At 37.0% G+C, this 27,460-nt stretch overlaps 2 protein-coding genes across 2 annotated transcripts; one reads left to right on the forward strand and one right to left on the reverse strand.

Annotated features, from left to right (window-relative positions):
• The first annotated feature begins 1,125 nt into the window (after positions 1-1,125).
• Positions 1,126-8,585, forward strand: LOC141766645 (high choriolytic enzyme 1-like). The gene is made up of 8 exons (XM_074633631.1): positions 1,126-1,283; positions 1,774-1,819; positions 3,079-3,231; positions 4,378-4,495; positions 6,261-6,439; positions 6,882-6,963; positions 7,156-7,290; positions 8,373-8,585. Coding segments are annotated over exons 1-8 (786 nt in total). The 5' UTR covers positions 1,126-1,211; the 3' UTR covers positions 8,374-8,585.
• Positions 8,586-10,250: 1,665 nt separating this feature from the next.
• On the reverse strand, positions 10,251-15,328 carry LOC141766902 (high choriolytic enzyme 1-like). Its single transcript, XM_074634072.1, has 7 exons — positions 15,260-15,328; positions 14,236-14,311; positions 13,560-13,715; positions 12,338-12,455; positions 12,004-12,182; positions 11,154-11,235; positions 10,251-10,522 (listed from the first exon to the last, which is right to left on the reverse strand). The coding sequence occupies exons 1-7, from the start codon at positions 15,326-15,328 to the stop codon at positions 10,390-10,392; spliced, it is 813 nt and encodes a 270-aa protein (XP_074490173.1). The 3' UTR covers positions 10,251-10,389.
• Positions 15,329-27,460: the final 12,132 nt, after the last annotated feature.

Consider the following 27,460-nt stretch of genomic DNA (forward strand, 5'->3'; position numbering starts at 1 on the left):
AAAACCACACATCACACTACTAATACTAAAAGTTTTGTGTATCACTGTAAAGCTGAGACTCTTGTGGATCCAATGAGACCAACTGTATTCATGTGTGATGATGTTAGTCCCCATAGTAGCCATTTCATTGTAGTGAGACCATTTTTTGAAACTTGACCTCACTGTATAAAATGACCTGTGGTGACCTCTAGGATAATCACAGCCTCATGAAACTTTACAGTCACAAACTATAGACCTAGAGCATTCAGATGATGGATGGCTTTCCTAGCTAGATTGACAATAAGGGGGTTTCTGAGCAGTTTACACAACAGAAGTGCTCGCCATCCAATCACTGAAAAATGCAATTCTTGCAGAAATCTCCAAATGTCAAAAGTTGTTGATCCCAAATCACAGCATGGCTTCTTCTATGGTGTCCCTCAAGGTCTTGGTGTCTTAATGCTGTATATTGGAGGGATTATTGATCATTTTTATCAATTCTCGAGTGGTAAAACATGGTTAAATTTAGGAACAAATCTGTGTAACAAATGGTATCAACCCAAAAATTTCTGCAACAACTTACGAGACATAATAGAGCATGAGAATGAGCATCATATACTTCCATCATAATGTTCTCAGCCTTATACATTTTCCCAATGTATATTAATTCATTCATTCATTAGTTAATGTTTAATGATTTATGACTAGTATAACTTAACACACAGTGCTGAGCTGCATCTCAAATTAATCTTCAGGTTCCCAGCTTTCAGATGATGTACACCACTTCTATGTGACATCTACTGTTGACCTGCTATCTCCCCCTAAAAAGCCCCTGTACCCCCCCTAAGAAAGACAATAACGGGTCTATTGTGGGTCTCAGAGGGTTAACAAGTAGATATAAACTAAACATAACTTAAGACTAATAATTATATTTACTTGCTTTTTTCAAGGCAATCGGTTTCCTAGATTTTTTTTTAAGTAAAATCAACTTGTCAGATTTTACAGTGTATTGCTTAAATGTAATTAGACTATTGCACAAACTATGGGAATAAGCATCTGGCATCAAGGTGAAAAAGTCTTATCAGCTGCAACCGGTTTATTTATATCTCCAATCATTTTTCTCCGCAGTGTATATAGAAACAGCTGCACACAAACACTGATCTGACTTTCTGTTGAGTATTTGTGGTGAGAACATCATTTAATACGTCTTTGTTGAATTCAGGTTTTCAGGAGACATGGCCGGTCTGAGGTGCACTCTGGCTCTTCTGGTTCTGATGGTGGTTTCCATCAGGGCTGCTGAGAAGAAGGTGAGTTTAAATGCCATTTTTTGCACATTTCAGACATCTATTGGTGCTTTTAAAAACTGTCCTGGGTTATGAAACACACCAAAATCAACGAGGAAAATAAAACGAAAGTTTAAAATAGACAAAAACTGTATAAAATATCAAAACTTTAATCTCAACCTCCATCAGTGCTGTTTAGATTTAAAAATCGGTAAGTAATAAATGTTTTTTGGAATCAATTAATTTCATAAAACTGTATGTAATAATAATTTTTATGAATTAGTAATCTGGAGTGTTTGCTGCCACCAAACGTTAAAGAAAAGTTGGGAATCTTTTTATATATTGTTGTGACAATACTCCCATATTTGAAATCTCAAACTCATTATTTTCATAGACAAATTATTTTTTTAAATACAGTATATAAATAGCTAGAGTCTGAATTTGTCATAATGTAAAACTGTTGATTCAATAATGACTTTATAACACTAATGTTGTTCAACTCCTCTCATCACAGGTTAAATCTGTCTCTGAAAAGATCGAGGAAGCCAACACCAACATTGGTGAGAAACTATTATAATAATATAAGTAGATAGGATTCTAATATTTAAAGCACATACAGTATTTACATTCAACACTTACGGTGGCAACGCACTGGGTGTGGCTATTTCTTTCCAAGTATTTAATGTCATGTGACTGTCCCTGTGGTCTCTTAATGAACAGTTGTAGACATGTCTGTACAGGTGAACCTGCTCGGTCAGTCTTCCCTCGAAGGCATCCATGTCCAGAGCATGCAGTCGGCGCGTAGTTACCAAGCCCCCAGGAAGAGCGCCGGTCGTTGATCCCAATTTTCATAGTGGCCAAACAGCGGTACTATAACTTCCTCGTCCATCACGTGATGCCATTGGGCCCAAAAATACTTTTTCCCATAGACTTACATTGGCGAAGAGAGACGTCTGTAACTCAGCGAATAATTGTTTTGAGGTAAATCAACTTCCCGGTACAAACACTCTAATAAACCTTATTTAAATCATTAGGTCCTAAAAGTAGTAAAATGCACTAATAGCTGAATCCAGAGTTATTTCCCTTCCTCCGTTCATGTGAATGAGACCCAGACCGAGGCTGGAGCGAGGGCTGGGAGGCGGAGTTAGCAAGGCGTGACTACGGCGTGACAACGGCGTGACTACGGCGTGACTACAGCGTGAGGGCTGTGACCCCTTGACCGAGCCATGTGACCGAGCGGACACTACTGAGCCTGCTCCATGAGCCCGATGGATGCTGAAGATCGCCGGAAGATCCGGGTACTTTTCAAGTCTGAAGTCGAGCCGTTTTGGCTTCATGCGCCACTGAGCAACTTTCATAGGTGCTCCGCCTCCAACGCTGTATCCAGTTCTCTTAATCCTTGGTAGTTACAAAAATTCAGAGGTACACGACCAAACGCCGCGACAACTTGCGGACTCTTCGCGCACCATGCAAAAGCCGTGATGACGTAATTTTCTGGTCTGCGCATCTCGCATTAGTTTCACTACGGCGACCATAAATTAGGCTTTAAAATATGTTTCTTTTTGTCAAGCTTGTCCGACCTAGCAACAGTAACTAAGGGAGGCGGGACTTAGGATTGGTCAATTACCTAACTGAGACACATCCCTAAATGAATGAATAAAAAGATTTGGTTCAGGTTTCTTTATTTGAACCCTGATGAAGACCTGCTAAGGTCGAAAACGTTTTTTTGTTTTTTTCAAACAATTGTTTCATGAACAACTCATGGAGCTAATAAAGGCTTTTCTCTTTCATATCACCCTGCTCCATGTCTGGACACCAGTCAGAGCTCCTGATGGGCTCTTTGTAGAGGACGACATGGCTTATGACTCTGAGAGCGAGAGGAACGCCGACCCCTGCACCTCCCACAACTGCAAGTGGGACAAGGCCAGTGATGGCATGGTGTACGTGCCCTACGTCATCGCAGACCACTACAGTGAGTTTTCACTTCAGTAACGGTGGAAGAAGTATCCCCATCTTTTACTGGTCTTTCTTAAAATGACAGTCAGGTTTTGTTTGCTGTAATTATTCCTCTTCTTCATACTGGCCATCAGAGATCCCATCCTAATGGAGAGCAGCAGGTATGACGTATGTTTATACTTCAACCAGGAAGTTAGCCTCGCCCTGGTTTCTCTCAACAAAAAGCCAATGGGATTGTTTCATTGGGTTTTGGATTATTGCAGAAAATAAGCTCTGTGGCAAACAAACGTTTATGATACTTACCCGTTTTGTTCAGCAAGATAATCTCCACAAATGAATTTTTATGAATTTATAATTTTTATGATTTTTGAAGTGTGAATGCAATCGCCAGAAATTAAAACATTAGGCTATAAACGAACTACACCACGGTCGCATGAACGTGAGTATACACAACGAGGCTGTGAAGGCGGACGAGTCGCTGTGATGGCGTTTATTAGTCTCATTTAGCCACTTGTTAGCAACCACCTTTTTTAAGACACATAAAGGCTTCAAAATTCACAAGTAATAAGATTTTGGTTTCTAGGTTTTTGTTTTTTTTGTGATATTCCTTGTGTCATTCATTCCTTTAGTATTTCCTGTTTTATTTTGATAAGTTCCCTCCTCATGTGTCTTGTTTGGTTTTACTTCCCACCTTTGTGATTGTCTGCCCCGCCCTGATTAGTTCCACCTGTGTCTCATCTCATCCTGCTCTCCTTGTGTATTTAGTCTGTGTGTTTCATTGTCAGTTTGTCGTCGCTCCTCCTGTGTTGTTTCACCCTTGAGAGTTTTTTTTTCCATTTTTTTGTGTTTCTTAATTTGTGGATTGTTTTTTTGTAACCTGCCTGCTGCAGTTTTGCATTTAGTAAGTTTTCTGTTATTAAACCATTGTTCTCTACCTGCTGCCTCCTCATCCTTACCTGCGTTTGAAACCAGGCTATCTGTTTCTCCTTGTTTCCAGTCTTTATGCTAAGCTAAGATAACTCGCTGCTGTCAGAAATTTCACATTTAGCGTACAAACATGAGAGTGGCATCGATCTTCCCATTTAAATTAGCACATTTAGGATTTGATCTGTGAAATTATATCTTGCTATATCTTGTTGTTAACTGTTGGTTACACTTTCAGCCTCCAGAGAGCGGGCCATCATTGAACGCGGCCTACAGTCCTTCGACAGCGTCACCTGCATCCGATTCGTCCCTCGCATCAGTGGAAGAGACTACATCCACATCCAGTCTCTGGACGGGTTCGGCCTTATTTCATGTTTCAGTCAGAGGGAATACAAACTGTAGACGTAATGACATACAGAGGTTTCCAATGTTTATGTTTTACCACATTATTGTACCACTTCTTCCCCATGAGGAACAATTTAGAAATGTCTACTTCCAGAAAACCACCCAAAACTTGCTGAGGTTCTACGGCCTATAGATGGTTATAGTTGAATCAAAATTAATGTCTATGAGATATTTAAACTGCCTCATAATTTCATTCATTAGCATATAGCCTTGCTAGATACATTGAATATACTATACATGAGTTACAAAGTCCTCCAATCCATACGACCACACAGGTCATTTGTTCCTACCCTGTAATACAACCCGCAGGAGTATTTCCTAATATAGTCAGCCTGGCGTCGGCGGCGTCAAATACCAAGGCTTTGTCACGGCCGTCGGCGTTAGATACCGACACTTAAGGCACCCTTTAGCGTCGGTATGAGACGCACCGGGCTTTCCATTAACTACATTGTAAACCTATCTGCGTCAATATTAAATGCTCAGGGAAAGTGCGCTGGGAGTGAGGTGATGTAGCTTTAAGAGCGAAAAGACACACACCGGGCGGGCAGGAGGGGAGGTGGATGGGTCCAACAAACACAAGGCTTTCATCCAGGAGACCGCTGTTTGTGTCCAGTGCATCACGTTACAATCAGCTGTTCGTTCGTGTCCTGTGTTCACAACGTTCAGTGTCACAAACGTCGTAGTTTTAAGCCCAACCATGTCGTTTTTTTCCTAAACCTAACTGTTTGTTTTTGCCTTAACCTAAACAAGTGCTTTTTGTTTACTTCACAACATTAACCGCATGTTTACTAGGACAGAAAAGAGTGACGCCGAGGGGTCTGACAAAGCGTCAGTATATGATGAGTTGGGATGAGAATGCGTTGAAATAGCGCCCCTACCAGTGGTTTAGGTTTAGGCAACAGAACGAGGTGGTTAGGTTAAGGAAAAAGATTGTGGGTGGGCTTAAAATAACTACATAGGCCACGTACATAAGTAAAGTAGAGGTGGTGATGTAGACGTGGTGATGTAGACGTAGTGATTTAGACGTAGTGATATCACGGACAAAAGTAAAAAATAACTCAACGTTGACTTTTGGTACCACAGAGGACATGAACAGGGATCTCCTGGGTGAAAGCCCTGTGTTTGTTTGACCCATCCGCCACCCTGACCTCCCACCCTTCGCAGACTTCCAGGGCAGAAGTAGCTCAGTCCGTGGGTACTTGGCTTGGGAACCGGAGGGGTGCCGGTTCAAGTCCCTGGACAGACCAAGTACGGATTGTGGACTGGTAGCTGGAGAGTTGCCAGTTCGTCTCGTGTGTCGCGTAGCTGCCCGCTGCTCCTAATAGACTAGGATGGGTTAATACAGAGACAAAATGTCACTGTGTGCTCTGCTGTATACAACACAATGTGTGACAATAAAAGTTGATTTACATGTACTTTATCACTATTTAAACTACTCTTTATACTACGTCACCTGACTTCCGGTTTTGCTCCACGGCCACTAGAGGTTGCCTCTTAACGAAACGTAAAAATGAGTCATAATAAGCTGCTGTACAAACAACCTATGGGGTCGCGCTGTGAGGGAGGACAGGCTGGTTTTAAACAATAGTGATGGGGTTACAAGTTCATTAAACAAATGAATGAAGAAGCTGTTCTTAAAAAACTGATCACTATATATTTTTAAAATGTTTAGCATGGGAATCTACACAATAACACACACTGTTTATCTTCTCACAGGTGCTTCTCCTACGTGGGTCGACGTTTCAACGATCAGGATCTGTCTCTGAGGAGACAGGGCTGCCTGTACCTCGACGTGGTGCAGCACGAGTTGCTGCACGCTCTGGGCTTTAAACACGAGCAGTGCCGCTCTGACCGTGACCAGCACATCCGCATCCTGTGGGAGAACATCATACCCGGTGGGTGATACCCTGACCTTTTGTCTACTGCTATTTGAATGATCATCCAATGTCAACTTTCTGTCTAAGGATATGGTTGAAACATTACAGTCCATGACAAGGCATCTAATTTTTCTTTAAATTTGCTGAGATATTTATGGTCCCTGAGTTTTACCTCTTCAGACTTTGTTTCCCTTCTCCATGCACCTTGAAAGTGCCAGAAATCCCTACTCTGCTTCTACAATATTCACATGAATCCAAATGGTTTTGGTGACCTTTTTACTTTTTTTGTGGTAAAAAAAGTTCCTCAGCACATTCAACTCTTTTAATAACCCCTCCTTCTTTAATATAATGCCACTAAGCTATCCTTTGCTATGGACCAAGTGTTCAAGTCTTGGCACAGCTCAGAACATTTACATGGTCACTACTAATATAATGTGTAGCTTGTTTGCTCTCTTCTTAGGTTGGGAGTACGCCTTCGACAAGATCAACACTCTGAACCAGGGAACCCCCTACGACTACAACTCTGTCATGCAGTACTACAAGTAAGTACAGAGACACCGTCTGTAATGTGTCTTAACGTCATTTACTGACATTTCTTCTGCACACAACACATTTTTATTCACTATTCATAAAATCAGGTAATCTTTGCAATCAAATCTGAATCTGACCAAACATACCTGCACCTTATATTAGAGAGCTACCCATCATCCACTAAATAATGTGTTTAAATCCAGGACCGCCTTCTCCAAGAACAAAGAGCCCACCATGGTGCCGATCCCTGACCCAAACGTCGAGTTTGGTGTTGCAACTGAGATGAGCCAGAATGACATCACCAGGATCAACCGGCTGTACAACTGCAGACTAGACTAGTAAATACACATACACACACACACACACACACACAAACACCCACATACATATTAATCAAGCTGCATGCAGCGCTCTACACGTACGCATTTTCAAAAGGGTCCCTTGACCTCTGACCTCAAGATATGTGAATGAAAATGGGTTCTATGGGTACCCACGAGTCTCCCCTTTCCAGACACGCCCACTTTATGATAATCACATGCAGTTTGGGGCAAGTCATAGTCAAGTCAGCACACTGACACACTGACAGCTGTTGTTGCCTGTTGGGCTTCAGTTTACCATGTTATGATTTGAGCATATTGTTTATGCTAAATGCAGTACCTGTGAGGGTTTCTGGACAATATTTGTCATTGATTTGTGTTGTTAATTGATTTTCAATAATAAATATATACATATATTTGCATAAAGCAGCATATTTGTCCACTCCCATGTTGATAAGAGTATTAAATACTTGACATATCTCCCTTTAAGGTACATTTTGAACAGATACAAATGTGTCATTAATTTGCGATTAATCACCATTAACTATGGACAATCATGTGATTAAATGTTTTAGTCGATTGACAGTCCTAGTAAAAGTACAAAAGTATTAGCTTCAAAATATACTTATAGTAACAAAAGTAAAAGTAGTCATTATGCAGAATAATCAGAATCTGAATGAAAATTAAATAATTTGTTGGCTTGTTGCTAAAATAATAATATATTTATGAAATATCGTGGATGTTTGCTGTCTGCTCAGAGTGTTTCAGGTGAGTGGTTTTTGATAAATACTTATTTGTAATGTTTTATCTTACTAACATTTACTTAACTTATACTTTTACTACTGTTTACTTAATTATGTATATTTTGAACTAGCACCTCACTGTTAACCAGTTTATATCTATGACACTTAACGTTAACCTGTTTACATTTCTCTTTTCATTGTGTACATTGATAATCTTTATTCTGTTATATTTGCACTCTTTCCCACTTTGTTCTGCAGCTGCTGCACAACAATTCCTCTTGGGGATAAATTGAGTTTTATGTTATCTGAATACAATTTCTGGCTGATTTTAATTAGATTTTTAATTTTGTTCTGTCAAAGGCCCGACACAGAAGTTTCTTCTTCCTGGGTTCAATTACCGACGGATGCCCTTCTGTGAGAGCAGCAGTCCGAAGGCTGAAGCTCAAGTTATTGATCTATATGATTACTGAGTCTTCAGTCAGTTTGGAATATAAATGGTTGAAATACATCAGATACGTCTCAAAATACGTTGTGATTTGTAGTCAAGAGCATCAATAAAATGTCACAAAAAAACACATTGTAGTTGCCTCATTTCTCCTCTGAGCATTTGTTCTTACTGTAATGCTTGTTTTGCTCTGCAGGACTTTTTAGATTTTCTTTTAACTGTTAATTAATTCGCTCCAGTAGAGATATTATTATTATTATCATTATAATTATTATTATTTGTCTGTTTTGCTCATTGACACTTCTGCAGTGGGGAGGGTACTCAAACTTGTAACCAAAGAGTCTGGTGAAAAGAAAAACTTACCACTAACCAGCATTTCAATTTTAATTAACCCTCTGAGACTGACTTTACTGTCTCTCAGAGGCTGTAGTTTTAGATGTAGCTAAATAATGCTCTATTTGGGCCAAATTTTGGCGCGGGAAAACTGGCATGGCCATTTTCAAAGGGGTCTCTTGACCTCTGACCTCAAGATATATTAATGAAAATGGGTTCTATGGGTACCCACGAGTCTCCCCTTTACAGACATGCCCACTTTATGATAATCACATGCAGTTTGGGGCAAACACCATGCAGTGTTTTGCATGCAGTGCAAATGTGTTGTTTTCCTATCCTTCCTTTCCTATTTTCGCCTATTCTAAAATGTTTTTTTTTAATATTTCTGCATACTGGGGTCCCTAAACAGTCTTGAAATTACATAAATTGGGTATCATTGTAAAGCTAAGACTCTTGTGGATCCAATGAGCCCAACTGTATTCATGTGTGATGATGTTAGTCCCCATAGTAGCCATTTCATTGTAATGCGACTTATTTTTTGAAAATTTGACCTCACTGTATAACATGACCTGTGGTGACCTCTAGGATAATCACAGCCTCATGAAACTTTACAGTCACAAACTATAGACCTAGAGCATTCAGAGGATGGATGGCTTTCCTAGGTAGATTGACAATAACGGGGTTTCTGAGCAGTTTCCAGAACAGAAGTGCTCGCCAGTCAATCGCCGAAAAATGCAATTCTTGCAGAAATCTCCAAATGTCAAAAGTTTTTGATACCAAATCCCAGCATGGCTTTTTCTATGGTGTCCCTCAAGATCTTGGTGTCTTCATGTGGTATTTTGGAGGGATTATTGATAATTTTTATAAATTCTCGAGTGGTAAAAAATTGTTAAATTTAGGAACAAATCTGTGTAACAAATGGTATCAACCCAAAAATTGCTGCAACAACTTATGAGACATAACAGAGCATGAAGATGATCATCATATACTTCCATCATAATGTTCTAAACCTTTATGAACTTTAACAATTTATTTTAAATAATTATCTCTTCATCTCAAGTTAATCCTAGGTTTTCAGCTTTCAGATGATGTACACCACTTCTATGTGATATCTACTGTTGACCTGCTATCTCCCCCTAAAGACCCCCTGTACCCCCCTAAAAAAGACAAAAACAGGTCTATTGTTGGTCTCAGAGGGTTAAAAGCAGATTCACATCTAACTTCCTCATTGTTATAGTAGCATCTTAGTAGCAAATCTTATTCTCTATCACGAGAAAAAAACTTTTTAAATAACGACACAACAAACAGATGTGTTTTACATTGATATTTATTGATTAAAGTAAATTGGAAATGTGATTCCCACCACCTTTTAGCAAACAGGAAAATCCTTCACTCATGTGAATCCAGACTTTCCTTGTTTAAGAAGAAGAGAAACTACCAGTTAAAATGTATACTTAAAGGCATCAGTCACGGGACTGCATTGACCTAACAATTAATAATAATTCATCTCAATGTGCTGTTACAGCATGATGTTGACATTAGTAGATAGATGAATGCTGGTCAAAGAAACTGCAGTGTGACTCGTTCTAGACTGGAGGACTAGTTCCTGCAGTACAGCAGGTTGATGCGGTTGATGTCGTTCTGGCTCATCTGCTTGGCCGTGCCAAACACGGCGTTGGGGTTTGGAATCGCCCTCATGGTGGGGTTGATGTTGTCCTTGGAGAAAGCCAGCCTGAAAGGAAGAGACGACCAGAGTCATCAGTCATCTTAAATCTCCCTGCTCATGTAGCGATCGTATATATAACACAAAGCTTTAGTCCCTAAAGGATAAGTCTGGTGATATTCTATATTTTTATTATTTTCAAAAAATCCCTCAAAAAGACCAAAACCATCAATTAATGGATCCTACTAACAAGTATTGTTATTCCTCTGTGCCACAGAGCTCCATTTTTGTCCAGGCTGTTATCTGTTATATTTATCTGTTCAAAATGTACCTTAAAGGGAGATTTCTCAAGTATTTAATACTCTTATCAACATGGGAGTGTGCAAATTTGCTGCTTTATGCAAATGCATGTATATATTTATTATTGGAAAACAATTAACAACACAAAACAATGACAAATATTGTCCAGAAACCCTCACAGGTACTGCATTTAGCATAAAAATATGTTAAATATATGCTCAAATCATAACATGGCAAACTGCAACAGGCAACAACAGGAACTACTTTGCCTCTTTCCATTATAATTGAAGGTAATGGGTAACATGAGACTGTACAGCAAGACGGTGAGCGTCAGACAACTGAGGTGCAGATTTGAAAGAGAATATAACACGGATTAATCGGATGTCATAGTTCAACTGACCTGCCGTAGTGCATGACCGAGTCGTAGTCGTATGGCGTCCCCTGGTTCAGAGTGTTGATCTTGTCGAAGTTGTATGCCTGACCTGCAGTGATGGAAGACGTATTAAGCTCTTATACTTAAGTAAAGGTAGCAACAACACTGTGCAAAAATGCTCTATTACAAGTAAAAGTCCTCCATTTAAGTTCATTTTTTCATTGAAAAAATAATCTTCTGAGTTGCAGACGTCTCTTTCCTACGACGGAGTATTAGGGCCAAATTGAGGGGGGAGATTTCGAGAATAAAGTCGTAATTTAATGAGATGAAAAATCGCATAATGAGAATAAAGTCATAACTTAACGTAATATTAGGAGACTTAAATCCTAAAAATTTGAGGGAAATGTTTTTTTTTAGGAAAACATATTTACAGCAACCAACTAAACGGGTGAGAGGACATAAAAAGTATTTTGTTATTTGTGAAACCTAAACTAAAGTATAACTTCACAAGATGCTCCACGTTCCTCATTTTCACACAGGAAGCGGCACGTTGCTCTATTTCCCATCTAAAATAACACGTACATTTTTTACTTTATAATATTATGACTTTATTCACACAATACTACGACTTTTTTCTCTTAAACTAATGACTTTATTCCCGAAATCTCAGATTTCTTTTTTTCCTCAATGTGGCCCTAATACTCCGTCATACTTTCCCAATGTAAGTCTATGAGAAAAAGTCTTTTTGGGCCCAATGGCATCATGTGTCGGGGCACGGAAGTTGTAGTACCACCGTTTGGCCACTATGTAAAATTAGCTCCGAAGCCCGGCGCTCTTCCTTCGGGCCTGTGAACTGTGAGGAATCAGTTTTCTCTACCTTTGATGATGTTCCGCGTTATGACCTGGATGTGCTGGTCCCTGTCGGAGCGACACTGCTCGTGGTTGAAGCCCAGGGCGTGGAGCAGCTCGTGCTGGACAGTCCCGTAGTAAATGCAGCCTTGGCGGCTCAAAGACACGGTCTGGGCGTTGCCTTGGCGACCCACGAAGGAGTAGCATCTGCAGAGATGTTGGACGGCAATCAACAAGTCAACAACAGTGGTGCCTTCAGCAAGACACCTTTCGCTTCTTTCTTACTGTATGTAGTTCTAGTTCTTGGCACATGGGAATGAACCCCTTTATATTATACAAGCCCCATCCCAGACGTAGCCTACCCGTCCAGAGACTGGATGTGGAGGAAGTCCCTCTCGTTGGTGCGGGGGTAGAAGCGAATGCAGGTTTTGAAGGCGAAGGAGTTGATGCCTCTTTTGATGACGTCCAGCTCATTAGCGGCTGGAGGGGAAAACATAAAGATGAAAACCACATAAAAAGCCAGAGAGGGGCATATTCTTCCTATTGTCAATAAAATCCCATCCAAAGACCAAAACCAACAATGTGTCTCCCAATACTTTCTAATGTCCCTACCGTGTCATTAGCACATTAGTTTCTACTGAAGATATCAATCTTCAAGAAAGGGTCACAAATGCTGGGAATCTGGTATGTGAATTTATTTTATTCATTTGTTTATTTTATTTATGTATTTTATATTTATTTATGATTATCATTACTATTTATTGATTTATTAATTTTTATTCCTAAATTAAAAAATAATGTATTATATTTTATTTTATATGTATTTATTTATTTGTATTTATTATTATTATTATTATTACCTTTTTTTATTTCTTTGTTTTTGCATAGTTTTGTTTTACAGTTTCTATCTGTCATATGTACATATTATTTTATTTTTTGTGGTTTAGGTTGTTGTATTCTTTTAACTTAAGGAAACAATAAAAAGCATGATTTAAAAAAAAAAAAGAAAGGGTCACAAATATATAGTTTCATTTTTAAAAAGGCTCAGTCATTTCCTAAAAAAGCTGGACACTTTTACTCAAACAGGAAGAAATAGTGCATTTGTTGTGGACTATTTTCAGCGGCGGATTAATACACAATTGGTGCCTCAAATATTGTCCAGAAACCCTCACTCTAACCCTTTTTTACCATAAAAAATTTGCTCAAATCATAACATGACAAACTGCAGCCAAAACAGGCAACAACAGCTGTCAGTGTGTCAGTGTGCTGACTTGACTATGACTTGCCTCAAACTGCATGCGATTATCATAAAGTGGGCATGTCTGTAAAGGGGAGACTCGTGGATACCCATAGAACCCATTTTCATTCACATATCTTGAGGTCAGAGGTCAAGGGACCCCTTTGAAAATGGCCATGCCTATTTTTCCTTGCTCAAAACCAACAATTCCAATTGATTCTTTAGGTTTTCTAGTTTCATATGATACCAGTATCTTTACTCTAGCTTTAAAACTGAGCCTTTGACAGCCCTACTTTAAACGTATCCATGCAACAGTGTACAGGGGAATGTACTATGGAGGTACTCACAGTACTGGTTAGCGATGTAATAGGGAACATAGACCTTTCCATCGGTGGCTTTAGGCCACTTGCAACCATTCCGGACGCAGGGGTCGGCGTTCCTCAGGTTGGATCGAGGGGACACGGCGATGTCACCGTTTATCTCGACACCATCACGGTGACGGTCTGCAGAGAGAGTGAGGAGAAGAAATAGCAGTGAGATTACAGTATATGATCGTTATTATAATACCTTGTTGAATGGTTAATAAATACTTCTATAAAATAACTTCTATAAAGCATCTATAAACATTATTTAGATAGTAGTTTGTCAATGGTTAATAACTGGTTTCTGGTCCATCTACCTATGTAATGTTTTTAAAATTATTCCTTAAAGGTTTACAAATCATTTGGTAATCATTAACACTTATAAAATGTTACAATGTGTGCACCAATAAACTGTTTACAGATAGTTCACTAACCTAATTGTTATCATTTGTTATCAGCTATGATACAATATATATCATTTATAAACTAATGATAAAATAACAGAAATTATAGCATTACTAATAATTAGTAAACATTATTAATTATCATTTCATTGTTTTTCTTAACTGTAAAATAACTATTGACTAAGTTTAATTAACATAAATAATGAATAATAAGTGATGGTTATTTATAAAGTGTTACTACATTTACTTTGCCTTACCCAGATCTTTGTTGGCTTGCTCCAGCTGCTCGGTGACGGTCAGGTCACCTTCATCGTTACTGTCGCTGTTCAGAACCTGCAAACAGAAAGTGACGCAAGCGTTTCCGTCATGTTATCGAGTAAGAAACTGTTGCCTTGTCATCTGATGGAAATGTGAGAGAATATCAAAAAGCAATAGTCAGTTTCTTTAATGTTCAAGTGTACGTGAAGCACTTTTAAACCGGCAAACTTTACTCACTCTCTTATATGTTATAATGGACTAGTTAATTGTTATTATAAGTACTCAGGACTCAACTGGAAGAAGACTTGAAACTAACGATTGAGACCATAAACTCATGTTTACAATGTTTACTGAGGTAATAAATCAAGTGAGAAGTAGGCTCATTTTCTCATAGAGTTCTATACAATCAGACTTCTTTTAGCAACCAGAGATGTCGCCCCCTGCTGGCTGTTAGAAAGAATGCAGGTTTAAGGCACTTCAGCATCAGCTTCACTTTTCAGAACTGAGGTTGCCGCCTGCAAATCTCAAAGAATAATACGTTTTTTTTATATTAGCTGTGTGACAACAAGCCTCAAAATGCCCATTAACAAGTGTCTAAATTTAGATGTGTAGGCTTTACTGTCCTGCGAAGAGTGTATTCTTGTTAATATTTGTCTATTTGGCATAAAGATGGCTAAATTTGCATTTTGTCTGCAACATATCCGTATCAAAAATGCACCTATAGGTTGAGATTGTTTTCTCAACTGTAAACAAGGTAAAAAATGAACATTTAACCTCAACTTTTAAGCCAACATAAAGGACGAAATTCCCCTAAAGTTGTCAGAAAAATAAAAATTACAATTCCGTTACAACTGAGAAACTGTGCTATTGAGGAAGATCATGTAGTACGATTTAACCCTCCAGAACTTTTTGCTCTTTAGCTGCAAATGTGTTTGCAGACAAAGTTTCCAGGTGAAATTACTTTTACTAGAGAGACCTGAAGACCAGCTGTATGGCTGGAAGCTCCAGCTGTGTGGGACTTACCCCCGCCTCGGTCCAGGCTGTGACTGCCAGCAGGGCCAGGAGACCCAAGATGCACTTCATCGCTGCCATGTTACCGAACAAGCTGCAGGCTGAAACAAACCACCAGTCAGACAAAAAAACAACACAGCAGCATCAGTATTAGGAGCATCAGGAGTAGGTAGCATTATTCACTTACCTTTACCTCTTTACTTCAGGTAGGAAAGGAAAGTAGGAAATGTGATGCTCTAAAAGGTGCAGATCATCCTCTTTTATAGCGAAACAGGCAGAGGTCCACCTCATCAGAACGTATGCGGGGCATTACCTCCCTAATCCTGCAAATAAAGGATCATATTTGCCCTGTTATACCTCGATAAAAGTGAAGTTGATTTTTCACATCTTTCTTGCTGACACCGAGGCCCACCCTTAGCAGATATACGTCCACGCTAATCCAGGGAAACAAAGGAGGTGTTTAATGTTGATATTGATCTAGACTAAGCGTCCTAACTGCTTTGAGATTAAGCGTTCACTCTGCAGGAAGTTTAACAGTAGGAGACGCATACAGATGCTGTGGTGTTTGAAGAGGTCACAGAGGTTGACGGCAGGTCATTGAAACGCTGCCAAATCAATCACACACGTTCTGTGTGTTTGACCCTTATGAACCTCGGCGGACTTAATGAATGAACAATGGTGGCCTTGTGCAGAGCTTGTACACCATTATAGCAATGATGCCATGCACAGAGATGCCACTCAATTCATTCAGCAACTGCTTGACTACAACTGTGCCAAAGCAGATATAAATAACACAAAGCACATAGATTCTACGAAGGTTTCAGTAAGGATAGGACCAGGCCCACTCTCCATTTAGCCACTTGGATACCCAAAGTGGGCCAAATGGGTTTTCTACCTTTTGAAAGGGAATCTGGCTATAAAATACTTCTGATATCCACTACAGGAAGCTATGTGCACCTTTACCTTTACCCCGTGCATCATCCAATTCTGCCATTGTGCACAGTATGTTAAAAGCACGGACCAAGCCAGAAATCTTGGTGTAGTTATGGACTCTGACCTGAGTTTTAACAGCCATATTAAGACAATTACAAAGACAGTCTATCACCTGAAGAATATAGCAAGAATTAAAAAACTGATGTCTCAGCAGGATTTGGAAAAACTAGTCCATGCATTTATCTTCAGCCGACTTGACTACTGTAACGACGTCTTTACTTGTGTTCCTAAAAAATCGATCAGACAGCTGCAGCTGATTCAGAACGCTGCTGCTGCTAGAGTCCTCACTAAGACCAAGAAAGTGGATCATATCAGTCCAGTTCTGAGGTCTCTACACTGGCTCCCTGTCTCTCAGAGAATTGATTTCAAAATACTGCTGCTGGTTTACAAAGCACTAAATGGTTTAGGGCCAAAATACATTTCTGATCTTCTGCTGTGTTATGAACCATCCAGACCGCTCAGGTTCATCTGGATCAGGTCTGCTTAGTGTCCCCCAGAGTCAGAACTAAACATGCAGAAGCAGCATTCAGTTTTTATGGACCAAATATCTGGAACAAGCTCCCAGAAAACTGCAGGACCGCTCTGACTCTTAGTTCTTTTAAATCAAAGCTTAAAACGTTCCTGTTCGCTGCCTTTTAATAAACCAAATAATTATCTCATACTGCACTATAACTTTTACCCTTATGTGTTAGACTCTATTTGAGCTTCTATTCTAACTTTTATTTTTAGCTTGTTTTAATTTTCTAATCTTTAACGTTTTTATGAGTGTTTTAATTACATCTTAATGTTCTTCTGCACTTTGTCGCAATGTTCTTGAATGTTTGTGTAAAGCACTTTGAATTGACCTGATGCTGAAATGTGCTATACAAATAAAGCTGCCTTGCCTTGCCTATAAGATCAATAGAAAACAACTAAATTGTATAATTTAGTTTTATTATCATAATGAAATATGATCAAGTAAAACTTAGATATTAACAAATATAATCAATAGCAATGTAAATAAGATAACAAAAAAGAATCCAAAGTCAAGTCTGTACATTCAATATAAAAGCGGTCAAAAAGATTATAAAGTAAAAATATGACTTCTCGAGCGTTGATTTTGTAACTAAAATATTGCAATCACTGCCAAACAAACATTGTTTGGACAAAATACACTCGGAGTGTTGTTTTAGTAGCATTAAGGCCTCGTCTTTTAGAAAAAAGACCACCACAGCATTTTATGAAGTTTTTAAAGGCAGTGTTTTAACACAAAGCTCAGCCGGTACCGGGTTCGTCGGGTAAAAGAGGTTAAGTAAATGATTTGAATACATCTTCTTCCACCACTGGACATTATGTAAATCTCCAAATCAATAAATTATTTTGATTTAAAGACTGTTTGGCGTCTCCTCCAGCACCATCACTCATAGTAAGAAGCTAATTGAGATAAAAGTTTTTTTTAACAATACTAGTGTTTACATCTTAGAGAGTAAAAGCTTTTCATATTTTGGGGTTGTAATGGACATTGTTTTGGGCCACTAGTCTTGTTAAAAAGTACAAACTCTACCAGTGCTTTCACTCTGATAACACCTAAACACTTTGTCATTATAACACTTTTATTTTCCCTTTAGTAGAGCGGCATCAAATGATTCAAAATCTCCTTTTATGTGCAGACTTTAAAAGTCAGTTCACGTCTTTGTTCAATCTAAATTCATCTATATTTTGCTGGTTTTTCTTTTGTATAACGCTTGGGGCACATTTAGAGTTGGACTGTTTCACCGCTTGAGGCTTTTTCACTCGAAAACACGCCAATTTCAGTTTTTTTACTGGAATCGCACCATTCATTTACTGTTAACTTTACTTGATGTAACCTCAAATACCACCCAGACTAAATCCTGTGCAAATGTCAAAATGTGATGAATTAACGGTTTATACATCCTTGAGGCTTCGACCTCTTGGCACACGTCCAGCAGGATATACCATGAACCCATAAGACAGGCCCAATATTTGATCATCCTCTATTTACTTACAGTATTCTGTAAGGACTCTGTTCCCTGTAATGATGATGATGATGAAGAAAATTATCCCACTCTAAGGTCAACATGTTGAGAGAATATACTAAGTGATTGGGTAATATTGTTCTGCTATTTTGAGATAATTAAAGTGACATTTCAAGATTTTTTAATTTGAAATTAAAAGTTAGATGAAGTTAATCTCCTCTCTCGTATCAAAAATTATAAATAATACTTTAAGTAAATACGTCACAGTGAGCTTTTGTTTATGATAAATGATCTTTCTGGTCATCTATCAAGTTACGTTTTATTCACATCTAAACCAAGTTAACATATTATTGGATTATATTTATTCATGCATTCATGTCTTCATCACTTTAAGGTTGCAGGTGGTTAAGGTCGGGGTAATTTTAAAATAAAATAAAATAAAATAATTTGTTTGTTGATTATATTTTGCATTATTAATCGGAATTTGCAAAGTTACTAAAACTATCAAATAAATGTAGTGGAGTAAAAATAATACAATATTTACCTCTGATAAAGTAGTAGAAAATTAAAGAAAAGTAGAGTAGAACTAACTCAAAATTGAACTCAGGTACAGTATAGGGGATAAAACACTGTAATCTGAAAAGTAACTAAAGCTGTCAGTTGCACAAAAGAGAAATACTCATGTAAAGTAAAAGTACGTCGAATTTGTACTAAATTGCAGTACTTGAGTAAATGTACTTAATTACATTCCACCATTGCTGAAATACCAGTGGACTGCTGCTCTCTCAAACCAACTTCCCTTGTTATCCAGTAGGAGGCGACACATCCTCACAGTTGTAAAATACTTTCACATGCAGACAGAGACCGGCTGCTACAGCTGCTTATTATAGCCAGTACTCTAATATTTTAGCTACGACCTGACGCCACTAAAGGCGTCTAAAGGTTTTCAGTGTCTTTAATGCTGAACACTTTGCAAATTCTTTGCAACAGCATTTAGTCAATGAGAGAATTCAAATATACGCCCAAACCCAGAAATGCAAAAATACAGAAATTATACAAATATGCAAAGAGAGTATTATTTTATTATGACAAGTTTTACAGGTTGTGTAGCCGTGGCGAGGGAGGATCTGCCATCTGCTCATACTGTACTCATCTATCACAAAAACAATATATTTATATATATATTTATAAATATATAGTTGGCCTACATCTCAGCATTTTATTCATTTCTGTGAAGCAATCGATTTTTTGGAATTTGTAGCTCAGTTTTAAAGCTAGAGTGATGATACCGGCACCATATGAAACTAGAAAAACCTAATGAATCTATTGGTACCAACCATGTCATACTAGTTTGTCGCGAAGAAGGTTAAATAACGCTCCAAACTTATGCTAAATTTTAGCGAGGAAAAACTGACATGGCCATTTTCAAAGGCGTCCTTTGACCTCTGACCTCAAGATATGTGAATGTAAATGGATACCCACGAGTCTCCCCTTTACAGACATGCCCAATTTATGATAATCACATGCAGTTTTGGGGCAAGTCATAATCAAGTCAGCACACTGACACACTGACAGCTGTTCTTGCCTGTTGGGCTGCAGTTTGCCATGTTATGATTTGAGCATAGTTTTTATGCTAAATGCAGTACCTGTGAGGGTTTCTGGACAATATTTCTCATTGTTTTGTGTTGTTAATTGACTTCCAATAATATATATATATTTATACATTTGCATAAAGCAGCATATTTGGCCATCTCCCTTTAAGGTACATTTTGAACAGATAAAAAATGTGCGATTAATTTGCGATTAATCATGATTAACTATGGACAATCATGCGATTAATCACGATTGAATATTTTAATCGATTGACAGCCCTAATTATTATTTAAGATATAAACAGGATAAGAACACAGTGAAGACCTGAACACAGGTTATATTCACAGAGCCTTCCCTCTCTATTAAACAGCCTCGTCCTGCTTTAGAAAAGCTAAAACAACCAAAGAGCTAATAGAACAATGGTGTCAGGGAGAAGAAAACACTGAAGTAATGTATGATTGTTACAAATTAAAAAAGAAAATGCATAAAAAGATAATTTTATTAAAAATAGAAAGAAATTATGAAAAACATAGTTCTGCTAAACATAATTAGATCCTTTTATTTCTGTTATTGAATCTTAGTTTTATTTTTGTGAAATTGGTAATGTCTTTGGGCCTAAAAAAATCATCTTCAGTGGACACTGCTTCACATTAAAGTGTCATATGATTTAAAAAAAAAAAACATTATTATGAATTGCTGCAACACATTATACAGTGTAGATTTATTGGGCATTATGTTTAAAATTTAGAAACAGTTATGACTGCATTGAGATGATTACTCCATTGTCTTATTTAATATTTATTTAAAAAAGCCAGCGTTTTAAGACTAAAGTTAGTTAATTTTCTAACCATTAGACTTCAAAGTCTTCTGAAGTCACCTGACGTCAACCGTCCTAAACTGGAACTCCCTCATTCTTCGCCTGTCACCGTGGCAGAGCTGAAGCTGCCCTGAGGCGTGATGTGACACGTCGGGAGTTTTACTCTCGCAGGAAGTGCAGATTAAATTACAGAAGGAACCATGTAAACATGTCAGAATTGTTGTATTACTGAAGGGCGGATATTATACCATGTTGTGTGTGTACTTTATTGTCATCATTTAAGGCCAGCCAGAAGAGATTTATAAATGGTAAATTGAAAGTTAATTAAACTTAGTTAATAGTTATTTTACTGTTAACAAAAAATGATGTTTAATAATAATGTTTACTAATTATAAGTAATGCTGTAATTTCTGTTATTTTATCATTAGTTTGTGTTATATGAAATAATGAGTTTATAAATTATATATAGTATCATAGCTGATAAGAGACGATAACGATTACATTTTGATTACCTCAGTACACTATCTATTATCAGTTTTATTGTTGCACACATTATAACATTTATATTTATATATTAAGTATTCATTAATAATTTCCAAATGTTTTTTTAAACTTTTAAGAAATTGTTAGATAGACGGACCAGAAACCAATTATTAACCATTAATATATTAATTATCTATCTAAATAATGTTTATAGATGCTTTACAAAGTATTTATTAACCATTTAACTAGGTATTATGATCATCAGCTGCAACTTTATAATAACCATCCAAATAACATTTATAAATGCAAACCAGTTATTAACCGTCAACAAAGTGTTTATCGATGTTTTACATACAATTTCTTTAAGGTTTACAAATAATTTCTTAATCATATATCATGTGTGCAACAATAAACTGCTAAAATAACAGAGATTACAGCATTATTAATAATTAGTAATTAACTATCCTTTCATTTTGTTTGTTAACAGTAAATAACTAAGTTAACTAAGTTAAATTAACTATCAATTTACCATTTATTAATGACGGTTATTATAAAGTGTTACCAGAGATTGTAACATTAGAGGGTATGCATGTATAGTGAAATATACACCATGCATTTTGACTATCCATCTGGCCTTCTTTTCTACACTTTATATATATATATCTATATATATAGATATATATATACTGTATATATACTGTATATAGAATATGATATTAATAAGTATGTTTTCATTAGTATATAATCACCTGAAAATAAGAATCGTTGTGTATTTGTTACCTTAGAATGAGCCGTTTATATCTACATACGGAGCGGGTCCTCTTCACGGAGCCGGTCACTATGTTTCTACAGTAGCCCAGAACGGACAAACCAAACACGGACTCTAGAGAGGGTTTTCACGTTTTAGCACCGGCCACCGTAGTTCTTCCACACGCTTGGCACAACGTTTCAGTTGGTTGCAATCTGCAACCTCACCGCTAGATGCCGCCAAATCCTTCACACTGTTTTTTTTAAAACTAGATTTTAACTCAGGGCCCCTCTACAAGATGGGCTTGTGTATTTTTAGCTCATAGTGTGCTTTAGTGGTCCATACAGTATTAACAGACACATTTAAAATTAATTGAATTACTACAAACTAATTGCTATTAATTAAACTAATAGCCTTTTGTAGGTCTCGGGCCGCAGGGCAGTTAGTACAGTAACGATGTAAATGGAAGCAGTGGCTGTTACAAAACTTTCCTCCTGGATATTATTACTGTTTGAAATACCAAAAGAGTCTCTATATGGATGAAGAGTTTTGAAACGTTTTTTTTTTTTGGCACGTCATTTCATTAAAAACGTTGTTGATGTTAAATCAGGGCGACTCTTTGGCAGAACATGTAGACTGTAACGACGTTTGGGAAGGAGAATGTGCTGGAGGGGATGACAGCTCTCTGCAGAGCTGAAGTCAAGTTTCTGGATGACTCATGTTGGCATCTGAAGTCGGGGCAGGTTCTGAACAACAGTGTCACTCTCGCTGACGCCGGGTGCCAAGTATCAGGGTCGTGACCCCGGCCGGGTCACATGCTGGTTGGACCGGATGGGACAGCGAATCAGAGAGCAGTGAGGGGGCAACTCTGTCATTCAGAGTAGATTTACTAAAGCACCAGTCTGCATGGAGACTCTTTAACTCATTCCCTCTCTTATGCATATTTACCATCCTTTTATCAGATAAATAAAATGTCAAGGTGATTGTCGGTTACATCAGCGTGCATTCAGACCATTCTTTCTAAATTAAGCACACATTAGGTGTCTCAGAGGAGCACAGATTCCTCGCTACACTGTGCATTGTTGTGGGTACGTGCTACTAATTCTTGAAATCCCTCAGAACAAGGAGGTTTGCCGTAGAATGAAAGATAAACAGTAAGACATCAGGACAAGCACTGTACTGGCTGAATGTTCAGTGCTATGTGACATTTTCAATCACACTGAGGTAGACGAAATGTATTTATGTAGAGATGAAAAGTCCTTCACACGGGGGACAGTGAATATAATTCAAGAAATAGAAAATATTTCTTCATTATTGTTATTATTAGACACTGGCTCTAGAGAGGAACATTCATGTTTACGCGTCGGCCACCGTAGTTCTCCAACACGCTTGGCACACGGGAGAAGTTTCAGATGGTTGCAATCTGCAACCTCACCGCTAGATGCCGCCAAAGCCCTCACACTGTTTCTTTAAGTACAGTACTTGAGTAAATGTACTTTCCACTACTGAGATTTATTAAAGAGTCTGGTGGATACAACTTTAACTGTAAATATCCCCTCCAGATATGTTTTAATACTCTGATTGGAATAATAATGTGCGTCTGATATGGGTTTTGCACATAAATGTTTAATTGCGTCATTGAAAATTCTTAAAATGACATCTACTCCTCCCTCTTTAAGAAACAAACAAGCAGAATCTAGGAAAAAAGGAAATGTTTTTGTTTCAAAAGTTTAACTGTGAGACACAAGACGTCTCCTTTTTTACTAGGAAGTCCATTCTCAGTTTATGTGCACTGGAGGTTTCCACATCACATGCTCATACGCACATGTGTTAAACGCGGATTTAAAAAGGTGAGAAACTTTCCCCCTTCAGCAGATAAATGTGAAAACGTGATAACATTCTGCTCAGAGAACATCCAAGTAAATTAACATTTCCTTTAAAAACATTTTTTTTAAAGGAGATTACTACTACAAGTGCGGCATATAAACCTTAAAAACCAAACGTTTAATTTTGTGGATCCTTGAAATTGGGGGAAAAATCACAGTGACTGCAGCCTTTCAGTGTTTGGAGGACGCACCTGCTCCCTCTTATCCACAGTCAGGAGATAGATGTTGGACAGAGAGAGACAGTGTGAGGAGCGGGAAAGTGAAGAGAAGACATCGACGTAAAGCGAGAGGGAGAGAGATTCGAGCTCAGAAGTCGAAGCAGCGCTGACTTCAGATGAGCAGGGATGGTGACTGAACTGAGGTCTGGTTCAGCTCCTGGCAGCCCCTCAGGGACAATCAGACGGAGATGTGGCCCAGATCCCAGCCCTCCTCCTCCTTCCCTCCATTTCCTCTCTTTCTGTCAGTAGAGTCACTAACACCATCCTCCCATTTGAAGCTCTGGCCAGGATATGGGATCCGGGGATCGCTGACTCACTCTTTATTTCCTGTCTGCAGACCCGGCCTCAGAGCCACAGCACACAGGACCCAGTGATGGCCCTCTCAGTCCACTCTGCCCTTGTCGACAAAAAGGGAGTCATTGTGCCCTGCTGTGTGTCCCAACAATGAGCGAGTTAATATGAGCCAAGTATTCCCACAGGATGGATGCAGGGGCGGGGTGGGATGGGAGAGGACCCTGCTGCTTGCTCCCCATCCATCAGTGTCCGTCCCCTCATCTCCGGTTGCACCGGTTTCTCCCGATCCTCCTCTGATGGTCATCATTTCAGCTTCGGGCTGCTGTCCTGTCCTCACATCCCTGCTCGCCCTTCCTGCAGTGGACCCTGTGGACATGGTTTATGGGTCATCTACAGATCACTTCCAACACATGCAGAAAACAATGCACAGTAATGAAGGAACATGTCACCCAGAGCAACAGTGTGGCTCGTTGATAGTTGTTGGACAACAACTATCAAAAAAAATCTGAAAAATTGCTGAAAAAAATGTCCGAAAAAAAATATCTGAAGAAAATGTTGGACAAAAAAAGTCTAAAAAAAAATATCTGAAAAATGTTGGACAAAAAAAGTCTGAAAAAAATACCTGAAAAATGTCTGAAAAAAAATATCCGAAAAATGTCTGAAAAAAAAGTCTGAAAAAAAATATCTGAAAAAAAAAGTCTGAAAAATGTTGGACAAAAAAAGTCTGAAAAAAAATATCTGAAAAATGTTGGACAAAAAGTCTGAAAAAAAAAATCTGAAAAAAAAAATCTGAAAAAAAAAATCTTGAAAATTGTGCGAAAAAAAATATCTGAAATATTTCTGAAAAAAAATATCTGAAAAATGTCGGACAAAAAAAGTTTAAAAAAAAATATCTGAAAAATATCTGAAAAAAAAGATCCGAAAAAAGTCTGAAAAAAATGTCTGAAAAAAAGTCTGAAAAAAAATATTTTAAAATTGTGCGAAAAACAATATCTGAAATATTTCTGAAAAGAAAAATCTGAAAAATTTTGGACAAAAAAAGTCTGAAAAAAAATATCTGAAAAATTTCTGAAAAAAAATTCAGAAAAATGTCCGAAAAAATGTCTGAAAAAAAATATCTGAAAAATGTCGGACAAAAAATGTCTGAAAAAAATGTCTGAAAAAAAATATCTGAAAAATGTTGGACAAAAAAAGTCCGAAAAAAAATATCTGAAAAATTTTTGAAAAACATTTCTGAAAAAAAAGTCTGAAAAATGTCGGACAAAAAAAGTCTGAAAAAAATGTCTGAAAAATGTCTGAAAAAAATGTCTGAAAAAAAATATCCGAAAACTGTCCGAAAAATTGTCTGAAAAAAAATATCTGAAAAAAATCTGAAAAATGTCGGACAAAAAAAGTCTGAAAAAAATGTCTGAAAAAAAAAATCTGAAATATATCTGAAAAAAAAGTCTGAAAAATGTTGGAGAAAAAAAGTCTGAAAACAAATATCTGAAAAATGTTGGACAAAAAAAGTCTGAAAAAAAATATCTGAAATATTTCTGAAAAAAAAAATGTGAAAAAAGAAATCTGAAAAAAATGTCCGAAAAAAAAATGTGAAAAATGTTGGACAAAAAAAGTTTAAAAAAAAATATAAAAAAAATGTCTGAAAAAAAATATTTTAAAATTGTGCGAAAAAAAAAATCTGAAATATTTCTTAAAAAAAAAATCTGAAAAATGTTGGACAAAAAAAGTTTAAAAATAAAAATCTGAAAAATATCTGAAAAAAAAGATTCGAAAAAAAGTCCTAAAAAAAAAGTCCTAAAAAAGAAATCTGAAAAATTTCTGAAAAAAATGTCCGAAAAAACAAACTGAAAAATGTCTGAAAAAAAGTCAGAAAAAAAAAATCTGAAAAATTTCTGAAAAAAATGTCCGAAAACAAAAATCTGGAAAAAAAATCTGAAAAATTTCTGAAAAAAATGTCCGAAAAAAAAATCTGAAAAATTTCTGAAAAAAAATATCCGAAAAATGTCCGAAAAAAAAGTCCAAAAAAAAATGTCCGAAAAAAAAAATCTGAAAAATTTCTGAAAAAAATGTCCGAAAAAAACCCCTGAAAAACCCCTGAAAAAAAGTCTGAAAAAAATGTCCGAAAAGAAAAATCTGAAAAATTTCTGAAAAGAAAAATCTGAAAAATGTTGGACAAAAAAAGTCTGAAAAAAAAAATCAGAAAAATGTTGGACAAAAAAGTCTGAAAAAAAATATCCGAAAAATGTCTGAAAAAAATATCCGAAAAAAAATCTCTGAAAAAAATCTCTGAAAAATTTCTAAAAAAAAAATATCTGAAAAATATCTCTGAAAACAAATATCTGACAAAATGTTGGACAAAAAAAGTCTGAAAAAAAATATCTGAAATATTTCTGAAAAGAAAAATCTGAAAAATGTTGGACAAAGAAAGTCTGAAAAAAAATATCTGAAAGAAATGTCCGAAAAAAATCTCTGAAAAAAATGTTGGACAAAAAAAGTCTGAAAAAAAATATCTGAAAGAAATGTCCGAAAAAAAAATCGGAAAAAAATGTCCGAAAAAAAAAATCTGAAATATTTCTGAAAAGAAAAATCTGAAATATTTCTGAAAAGAAAAATCTGAAATATTTCTGAAAAGAAAAATCGGAAAAAAAATATCTGAAAAATGTCTGAAAAAAAAGTCAGAAAAAAATATCTGAAAACTGTCCGAAAAAAATAACTGAAAAATTTCTAAAAAAAAAATATCTGAAAAATATCTGAAAAAAAAGTCTGAAAAATGTTGGACAAAAAAAGTCTAAAAATAATATCTGAAAAATATCTGAAAAAAAGTCTGAAAAAAAAAATCTGAAAAATGTCAACAATTGAGCTCTATGGCACATAGAAGATCAGGCTTTGATACACACACAATACTTAGTTAGTTGGATCAATTCATTGTTGGTTTTGGCTTTTTCATGGGATTCTGGGAGTCTGAATTTACCCACACTGTGGCTCTCTATCTGTGTTTATGAACACCTTGTCATGATTGTCACAGTTGGCTCCAGCCAACTGGGTGTGTGAACAAGATCAGGCAGGTATAGAGGAAATCAAAGTGTCAATCAAGTGTCATCAAGTGTGTGAGGATTAGTTCAGCCTGACTCAACATCATAGACAAATGTGTATATTACAGTTAATACAGTTCAGTGTTCACAACTTAATAAGCATCACTGAGTTA

The sequence above is a fragment of the Sebastes fasciatus genome, chromosome 4 (assembly GCF_043250625.1).
Source record: "Sebastes fasciatus isolate fSebFas1 chromosome 4, fSebFas1.pri, whole genome shotgun sequence".
Lineage (NCBI taxonomy): Eukaryota > Metazoa > Chordata > Actinopteri > Perciformes > Sebastidae > Sebastes > Sebastes fasciatus.

Coding starts and splice junctions, on each gene's coding strand:
- LOC141766645 (XM_074633631.1), top strand. CDS start 1,212: ATGGCCGGTCTGAGGTGCACTCTGGCTCTTCTGGTTCTGATGGTGGTT. Junction 4,496..6,260: donor CACATCCAGTCTCTGGACGG/GTTCGGCCTTAT, acceptor ATCTTCTCACAG/GTGCTTCTCCTACGTGGGTC. Junction 6,964..7,155: donor TCTGTCATGCAGTACTACAA/GTAAGTACAGAG, acceptor GTTTAAATCCAG/GACCGCCTTCTCCAAGAACA.
- LOC141766902 (XM_074634072.1), bottom strand. CDS start 15,328: ATGGCAGCGATGAAGTGCATCTTGGGTCTCCTGGCCCTGCTGGCAGTC. Junction 14,312..15,259: donor CAGCCTGGACCGAGGCGGGG/GTAAGTCCCACA, acceptor TTCTGTTTGCAG/GTTCTGAACAGCGACAGTAA. Junction 12,456..13,559: donor TTACATCGCTAACCAGTACT/GTGAGTACCTCC, acceptor TTTCCCCTCCAG/CCGCTAATGAGCTGGACGTC.